This window comes from Octopus bimaculoides, chromosome 6, assembly GCF_001194135.2.
Source record: "Octopus bimaculoides isolate UCB-OBI-ISO-001 chromosome 6, ASM119413v2, whole genome shotgun sequence".
NCBI lineage: Eukaryota > Metazoa > Mollusca > Cephalopoda > Octopoda > Octopodidae > Octopus > Octopus bimaculoides.
The window spans coordinates 38,912,163-38,922,248 of NC_068986.1; the positions used below are offsets into that span (position 1 = coordinate 38,912,163).

The 10,086-nt window shown below is 37.2% G+C and overlaps 1 protein-coding gene across 1 annotated transcript in view; it reads right to left on the reverse strand.

The window, feature by feature from the left end:
* LOC106881643 (OTU domain-containing protein 5) overlaps positions 1-10,086 on the reverse strand; it is a 43,509-nt gene that overhangs the window by 29,230 nt on the left and 4,193 nt on the right. Inside the window, exon 2 of the mRNA XM_014932108.2 lies at positions 8,989-9,082. Within this exon, the coding sequence (XP_014787594.1) occupies positions 8,989-9,082 (94 nt within the window). The remainder of the gene's footprint in view (positions 1-8,988; positions 9,083-10,086) is intronic.

The window sequence follows — 10,086 nt, forward strand, 5'->3', positions numbered from 1 at the left end:
ATATATATATGCTGAGATTCCCCCTTCGGTCATGACTGACCATGGGATGGCACCTAGAAAGTTACCCTCCTAGGCACAATTCCAGGCAAGGTCGTTTTTATGGAAGACCAGAAGTCACCCATACATACCAGCCATCCCTCACAATGCCACTGATGTTATCCAAAGGAAAGGCAAAGGCTGATACAGCTTGGCACCAGTGACGTCGCAACTCATTTCTACAGCTGAGTGAACTGAAATAAAGTGTCTTGCTCAAGAACACAACACACAGCCCGTTCCGGGATTAAAACTCACAACCTCCCAATCATAAGCTCAATGCTCTAACCACTGAGCCATGTACCTTCACATGTATTAGGCTTCGTGCAAATTTATATTTCATAGCTCCTTAAAGCTATCATAACTGCGTTCCACCCATGCTACTACTGGTGATATCATCAAATTTTGAATTTATCCACAGATGATATGAACAGTAGTGACATCTAACTTCAAATCTCAGTGTTTGGATATTTCATTTATATATTTTTACGCACCATGTGCTCTGATTTTAACGCAAAACAAAACCAGTTGCACAGTCAGAGACTAACGTGAACAGTCATGGATTTAAACTGGTAGTCCACACTGACGAGGCTCAAGGTTGAATAACCAAAAGCCGAAACCTGGTTTGTGGATATCCCTAATTGCATAATATTTTTATTTGTGCTGTTAAATGTTTTAATTCTTTCTGTTTTCCTCGCACACTGTTTTTCTCTGTTATATTGGTGTGCTACGGTGGATTATTTAAGACTGGGCTCTTATTTCTAGCAGGTAGATGCTCATTAAGCATCATTACGCTTCGTGCAAATTTATATTTCATAGCTCCTTAAAGCTATCATAACTGCGTTCCACCCATGCTACTACTGGTGATATCAAATTTTGAATTTATCCACAGATGATATGAACAGTAGTGACATCTAACTTCAAATCTCAGTGTTTGAATATTTCATTTATACATATATATATATATATATATATATATATATATATATATATATATAGATACACACAATATCACTATAAATGCATACATATCTGCATATATGTAAATAAATATATGTACACATAAATAGATACCTTTATATACATAAGCACATTTGCATATCTACAAACATATATAGATACACATACCCAAATACATACGTATAATATACATTCACATTGTTTTAAGATCCACTTTTCCATACTTGCATGAGTCAGATTGAATTTGTTGAGGCGAATTTTCTACAGCCAAATGCCCTTCCTGTCACCAACCCTCACCTGTTTCCAAGCAAGGTAATATTTTTCCCTGGCCAGACATGTTTTCACACAAGATTGGAAACAAAGAACATCACCTGCATGAAGGTAACACACATATACATATTTGACAGGCTTCTTTTAGTCATTAGTCATTGGTGAGCCTGGGAAAGTCTGTCCAAGGTGCAATACAGTAGGACTGAAACCAAAACCATGTAATAGCCTGTCATGCTAGCATGGGTTGCACAATTTGACAGGAGTTGGCCAGGTAGACGACTACCCCAGGCTACTGTGTCTGTTTTTGCATGTGAGATGCCCTTTCGAACACCAACCAGCCCTCAGAGTGGACTGAGTGCTTTTTACAGGGCACCAACACAAGTGGTCAGTTTTGGTGTGGTCTTTACAGCCAGATGCTCTTCCAAATGCCAACCACTGCACAGTGTGGACTGAATGCCTTTTATGTGGTACCAGCAGGGTCACCAAGTAACTGGCAAAACAAGGAAATCAAAGAGGAGAGGGAGCACTGGAGGAGGTGATCTTGTGTCAGATGATGAAAGGTTAGAGTGTGACAGAGAGACAGAAACAGGTGTCTTGCTGTAGAAGAGGTACATAGTTACCCGGCTAGAGAGAGAGAGAGAGAGCAAGACAGAAAGAGAGAGGTAACAAGAAAGAGAACAGAAACATTTGCCAAAGAGGACCAAGTCCAAAACCACATGGTTCAGAAGCAAACTTCTCAATCACACATCCTGCACCCACACACACACACACTTTGCCCGAAATGCCACTACATGTCAGCTTTAGCAAATGACCGTCTTCTATAGCTCCAAGCCAACAAAAGTATTGGGAGTAGATTTGGTATGTGGAAACTGAAAGAAACCTGTTGTGTGCACTTGTGTATAGAGGTAAGTGTATATGACATACATATATGTATGCTTGTATGGGTATGCGAGTGTGTGGGTGAGTGTGTGTATGTCTGTCTCCTTGTCTTGACATTGCAAGTGTTGTAAATGCTATTCATTTCTAATAGCCTGCAACATGTCTGGCCACAGAAAAATATAAAAACATATATGTGTATACACAACAGACTTCCTTCAATTTCCATCAACCAAATCTATTCTCAAGGCTTTCGTCAACCTGGGACTATAGCTGAAAACACTTGCCAAAAAGTGCCATACAGGAGGACCGAGTTCAAAACCACATGGTTCAGAAGTAAACTTCTCAATCACACAGCCATGCCTGCACCTATATATATATATATATATATATATATATATATAAAGCATAGTTGTGGCCAATGCCAGTATCACTGGCACCCATGCCGGTGGCACACAAAAAGCACCCATTATGTTCTTGGAGTGGGAAGGACATCCAGAGGTAGAAACCATACTAAATCAGACTAGAACCTGGTGCAGCTCCCCAGCTTACCAATTTCAGTCAAACCATCTAACCCATGCCAGCATGGAAAGCAGATGCTAAATAATGATGATGATGATGATATATATACACATATATATATATATATATATATATATACATATGTGTATGTATGTGTGTATGTATGTACATATACGTATCTCTACATACATACGTACATGATCATGGCTGTTCACCCGTGACCAAGAAAGACCATCACTGACCATTGCCCTTGCAAAATGATAGCAATGTCTGAGCATAAGGTTATTTCACCTTCAGGTGGCTTCACCTGGGCTTGCACCCATAGCTTCCATGTTCATCTCCTACTCAACCAGACATCGGAGGAGTCACCTTGACAGTGAGGCAGCATATTTACACACACACACAGAGTCTCTTGCTATTTCTGCTTCACAGGCCACATAACAGTGTTTTGCCTGGCCTTAGATTCTGGAACCTTAATCTCAAGGCATTTTCCTCTCAAAACCCATGCTCCTTTCAGCCTCAATTTACGACCCTAACATACACTTACCTTAACACCTCCTACAACACCCTGGACTGAATAGTAGGCATGGCTATGTGGTTAAGTTATTTTCTTCACAACCACATTGTTTCAGGTTCACTCCCCCACATAAACAACATCTGACAATGTCACTAATGCAGACATGCCTACACAAGCAGGTATGCACATGCATACACAATCAAATAAGTATTATTTGTATCATTTATATGCACATGTGCAAAATATACGAGTCACATTTCTGTGTCACACACACACACACCTATAAGATATACACAAACACAATTAGTCCCACATGCATAAAAAAAATTACTCTTCGAGACAGGGCATAGTGGTTAGGGTGTTGCTTTCACGATTGCTAGATTAGGAGTTTGATTCCTAGACCAGGTAGCATGTTGTGTTTTTGAGCAAAACTTCATTTCACATTGATCTAGCACTGTGTGGGGACTGGCATGTCAGAAAATAGACCCATTTCCTCTATGTGCTGTAAAAGGTGACCAAAAGAAGTTGAGAAAGGATTTGCAATCATCATCATCATCATCAGTTAACATCCATTGTCCATGCTCACATTGATCGGATGGTTTGACCGGGGCTGGCAAGCTGGAAGGCTGGACCAGACTCCACCCTAATTTGACATGGTTTTTTACAGCTTGATGTCCTTCCTAATGCCAACTACTCCAAGAGTATAATGGGTGCTTTTATGTGCCACCGGCATGGGTGCCATTTGTGTGACACCAGTATCTGCCACGAATGCAATTTTGCTCAGCTTCACAGATCTTCTTCTCAAGACAACATAATGCCTAAGATCTCAGTCATTGCCTCCGTGAGGTCCAACACTTAAAAGGAACTCAGCCACTTCACCTCCATGAGACCCAATGCTCAAAAGGAAGTTAGCCACTTTGCCTCTGTGAGGCCTAACACTCAAAAGGAACTCGGCCACTTAGCCTCCGTGAGGCCCAATGCTCAAAAGGAACTCAGCCACTTTGCCTCCGTGAGACCCAATGCCAACTTGTAAAACTCTCACCAGCAATGACTACCTCAACAGACTCATGGGTTGGAGGGTTATCACCTGAGTGGTACAAAGGTGTCATCCACTGGTGGATGCAGCAATGCGCTATTACACTGCATGACCCCCATACTACTACAATTACTACATGACTCCCACACACACTAACACATATACAATCATGTAATACCTTGCATATGCTCTTATATCTGAAAACCTTCCATTTAGCCCAATATTTAACTGCCAGTCATTCAACAGCCAGCTTGTACATAAACACATATCCACATACACATGCGCACAGTCTCACATACAAATATGTCACAAAGAGAAACTATGCATGCACAAAAAAAACTACTTTTCCAAATCCCTCTTTCAGACACACACACAATCACACTTACACATATAAACACATACACACACTTTGCCTTGAATTCACTCTGTCTTCAAACACTTCACTTAGCCCACCATCCTACTTCTAACTCTGTATGTATTTTTCACTGAGATTGTTGGTGCCATGTAAAAAGCACTCAGTCCACTCTGTAAAGCGGTTGGTATTAAGGACATTCAGCCATACCCTGCCAAAACAGTGAAGCCTGGTGCAGTCTTCTGCCTAGCCTATGTCAAACTGCCAACCCATGCCAGCATGCAAAATGGATGTTAAATGATGATGATGATGGCACTTCTTTTTTCGGATTTTCTTCACCTTTTTTCCTCTCTTCCCATTCTACCTCAACTCCCCCCACCCAATAAAAACAATGGACTGGCCCCTGTGCAGGTGGCACGCAAAATACACCATTTTGAGCGTGGCCGTCACCAGTACCACCTGACTGGCCCTTGTGTCAGTGGAATGTAAAAGCACCCACTACACTCTCGGAGTGGTTGGCGTTAGGAAGGGCATCCAGCTGTAGAAACTCTGCCAAATCAGATTGGAGCCTGGTGTCGCCTTCTGGTCCACCAGTCTTCAGTCAAATCGTCCAACCCATGCTAGCATGGAAAGCGTACATTAAACGACGATGATGATGTCATGTAACAACTCATTCTATTTCCAGTATCAAGCTAATAATTTTGATCATGAAACTTTTTTTTAGGGTTCCACCTGCAATATGTGTGTGTGTGTAAATATATATATATGAACATATATACATATATATTAATATACACACACACAACACATGCGTACCCACTAACTTCCATACAAATACAGTACATGTGTGTGTGTGTGTGTGTGTGTGCAATCATCATTTAATGTCCATTTTCCATGCTGGTATGGGTTAGACAGTTTGACAGGAGCTGGTAAGTTAAGTAACCACTCCAGGTTCCACTGTTTGTTTTGGAATGGTTTCTGCAGCTAACCACTTTACAGAATAATGTACTGAGTGCTTTTTATGTGGCACCAGTACTAACAGGTTGACCAAGCACCTTGCAAAATTTTTAAAAAAACCTTCAACTGGGAAAAGAGTAGTATTAAGGGGGTGTAGCTTTGTGCCAGTTCAGAGATCTAAGGTATAGAAAGGACAGATAAGGTGTCTCACAGTAGAGTAGATACAGGGATACCCCAGTTGGAAAACTTAAGATAGTGAGACAAAGAGAGTGATAGTGAGAGACATGAAGGCAAAGACATATCAGGACATGAATGTGTTTGTGTTTGCATTCCTATACACACACTCACACATACAAATATATACAGCTGTTTTCTTCTTTGACTTCTTATTTTCTTTGGTTTTTGCACAAGCTGAGTTTGTGTGTGTGTGTGTGTGTGTGTGTATTATCAACATCATTTAATGTTCATTGACCATGCTGGCATGGGTTGGATGGTGTGACCAGAGATGGCAAGCTGAGGAGCTGCACTAGATTCCTTTCTGATTTGGCATGCCCTTCCTAACATCAAATATATATTACTTATATTATTATACATATTATATATACACATATGCATACATACATATATACATAGGAGCAAACATAGCTGTGTTAAGTTTCCTTCACAACTACATCATTTTGGGCTCAATTACACTTGGCAGAATCAGTAGTAGAATCTGGTAGACAGAAACTTTACAGACCCCAATCAAACACACACACATTTTTTTTATATACATACACACATATATATACTTATGTTTGCTTTTACAGCCATTTTTACACCCATGAATTAGATGAAAATATTATTGAAACATTGTTTGAGGATAAGTGTGTGGCCCTTCCTGTAGCTAACCCTTACCTGTTTTTCAAGTAAGCAATCTCATATTCTATACAAACATCAAAGGTGCAAAGCAATCAGATGATTTGTTGTTGAGAACTGAAAACAATAACAGTGACAGTGTTTCACAACTTTCATAAATGAAAACAGGATGTAAACAAACACAAAGACATACACAGGCATAAGCACACACACAAATACTCATGAGTATTTTTTCAGGTTCCATTTACCAAGTCCACTCACAAGTCTTTAGTCAGCCTGAGGCTATAGTAGAAGAAACTTGCCCAAAGTATCATACAACAGAGAAATATTGCCAGACACGTTTTTCATGGAAGGCCAGAAACAAACAACAATGCTTATATGACAGGATGCTCATCTACAATCATCATGTGATGTCAAGAAAAGAGTGCACACAAAAACATACGACGGGCTTCTTTAAGTTTTTGTCAACCAAATCCACTCACAAGGTTTTGGTTGGCCCAGACTACCATAGAAAACACATGCCCAAGAAATTAGATAGTGGAACTGACCCTGAGACCACATGGTTGGAAAACAACTTCCCAACAACACAGCTGTTTGATTCATTGTGAGTGTGTGTATGTTGGTGTCTCCTTGTCTTGACACTGTGTGATTGTTGTAAATTAATTTCTTTCATTTCCAATATTCTGCGAAAACATGCCTGGTTGTGGGGAAATATTACCATGTTTGGAAAAAGTAATGGCTGAAAACAGGAAGGCATCCAGCTGTAGCAAATTTGCCTCAATAAATTCCATCTGACCCATGCAAGCATGCCAAAGTGGATGTTGAAATGATGAGGGCATGTGTGTGTTGTGTGCATTTAGAGAGAGAAAGAAACAAAGACAAAGAAAGAGCAAATTTTGAAAATTTTCTATAATCATAGACAAAATGATTCTGTCAAAAGAACTTTCTGGAACAATTCCATGTTTTGCTCCTTTTACAAATAATATAGAAAATAAGTAATGAAAGAACAAATCTCTAGGCCCTCGAGTTCCTTGCATAGTTTCACAGCAAATAATACATGAATACTCTACATATCTAGCTCTATTTTCTCATTTGTTATAAAAATATTTATAAACTTAAAACTATAATGCTCAAGAATGTGGAAAAATCAATTTGTAACAAAGAAAACACCTTTGATATTTTACTCTAATTCAGAAGCTTATTTTTAGAAAAACTCTTAAATCCAGCACTCAAGAGAAAGGGGATTTTATATTTACAATACTTTATAAAACGTATTTTAAGAAAGATTGCTTCATTAAAAATTCATTCAACAAGAAAAAAATTAAAGCTACATTTTGAAAATGGAATATTTTTGTTTAATAAGCTTTACTTAGAAACTTAGTTGCCATAAATGTCACTAAGCAGATTAATATAATGCTTTTTTAATTATAACTTAATACTAGTTAGGATCATTGAGTAATCTGAGTTGGGCTAATTATTAAGGGTTTATTATTAATTATATATGCAATGTGAATAACAAGTTGTCCATTTTCATTCAATATTAAAAAATATATTTATATTTTTTTATTGAAAAAACATGAACAAATAGTGAAATATGATAGGATGCCAATCAGGGAAAGAAAGATTCTCTATTTGAATGCACAGCACACAAATAGCTAAATTCTAAAGAGAAACCTTGAAATGAATATATGTTTCCTATATAATTTTAGCATAAAACTAGGATAGTTGGGGTTCACATATCTTCTCAACAAGTCAAAGAAAATACACCAACATCTAAAGGTATTAAAGTGAATGTTAATGATAGAGTAAAGCACTTGAGGTCTGAAGCAGTCAGTTTTCAAAACATTTAAGTTCAGCTACACTAAAGCAAAATATCAATGTCTCACTGGTTGTGACAGATTAATGGTAGCCATTAAAAATTATATACTATATGCAGTAAATGACAAAGCAGTTTTTAATAACCTGATTATTAGTCAATAGATAAGCAACAGAATATGTAGACATAAAATCAGCCAAATGAAAGGGAATAATACATGGCATCAGCTGGGGATTTTCGGACACACAAAAAAAACTGTTGAGAAGGTACATACATAGAAATACACAAACTCTTGAACTTGCAGAATAAAACTATAAAAACTGGAAAGAAATTTCTCAAAATGATACTATCAAGTTGAATATATCTATTTAGACATTTTTAATAAGTTGATGTGGGCTCAAATTTTATACTCAATGCATAAACAAAGCAGTATTTATTTTGCCACTCCAGGACTTAATGTGCTTACATGCACTCAGCTTCACTAAGTAAAGTCAAGTTAGGACACAGGTTTGTGGGACTAGATTCAGAATGACAAATTTCCTTATAAAATTTGCCACTGAAACTGGAACTGCTTTGTGAAGGAGTTCACTTCAATTACAAATTATCCTGAATTAGCCATGACTATTTGTTCAAATCATACATACAGATATATGAATATAGAAAACAGCCAACTTATTAAAAGCATAATCACTTAGAATATTAAACATGAAGCTGCTTATGTTTTATTAATAATTTTCCTACTGAACTTTGAGTAATTAAAATGACTTTGTTAAAAATAATTCACTACACACCAACTGCTCGAAATAGGCAAGCACCATCCTCTCCCATTTTTTTCACTGTAAATCCTTTTTTTTCTTTCAGTGTTGCTTCAAACCAATGCTCCAACTGAAATGATAAAAGAGAGAGAGACGCACAATTTATTTTTAGAAATGTAAAATCATTGTTCTTTAATCGATTTACATGAAGCTTTAAAACAATAAAACATTTCGCTATTTTAAAAGAAAAAAATTGCTTTAAATTGAAACAATGCCTAACAAAATAGGCAAAAACATTTTCCTTTAGAAAAGACAAAAAACTTGACAAAGGACACTGACTATATCAGTTTAAAAAAATATTACCCATAAAAGTACCAGTGACCTTATGGCTTTACAAAGGTGTTTCTCTTTCTACATGTAGAAAAACTTATAAACTCAAGTTTGTATCTTCTTCACTACACTTTTAGATTTATCTTTCTATAAATATTATTTTATAACGTTCAAATACTTAGTTCCATTAGCTTTTAGAGCGGGTGTACTTATTGTTTTCTTTATCAACACTATATTATTTCAAATCCCCTTAAGCTAATCTCAGCCTTGATCATCATTCCATGCCATAGGACTCTTCTTAATGCAAAACTATTTCGTTAGTGAAATGCCTACAAGACAAAATATTATTATTATTATTATTATTATTATACAGTTTGACCTCTACAGTTTATATATATTCTTTTGCTTGTTTCTGTCATTTCACTGCTGCCATGCTGGAGCACTACTTTTAAGGGTTTTAGTCGAAGAACTCAACCCCAGGACTTATTCTTTGTAAGCCTAATACTTATTCTATCGGTCTCTTTTTGCCAAACCGCTAAGTTACGGAGAGATAAACACACCAACATCGGTTGTCAGCGATAGCAGGGGACAAACACACACACACAAACACATATATATATATATATATAATGGTAATTGTTCAGTTTACGTTCGTAAAATCAAAACATATTGTTGACAATATTGATAGCTCTGATTTGTTTTAATTGTTTTTGTTTTCTCTCAGTTCTTGTTTATTTTATATCTTATTTTAGGCGTACTTTTAGTTGCAAGTCTGTTTTATGAAAGGAAAGAAGAAAGCAGTGA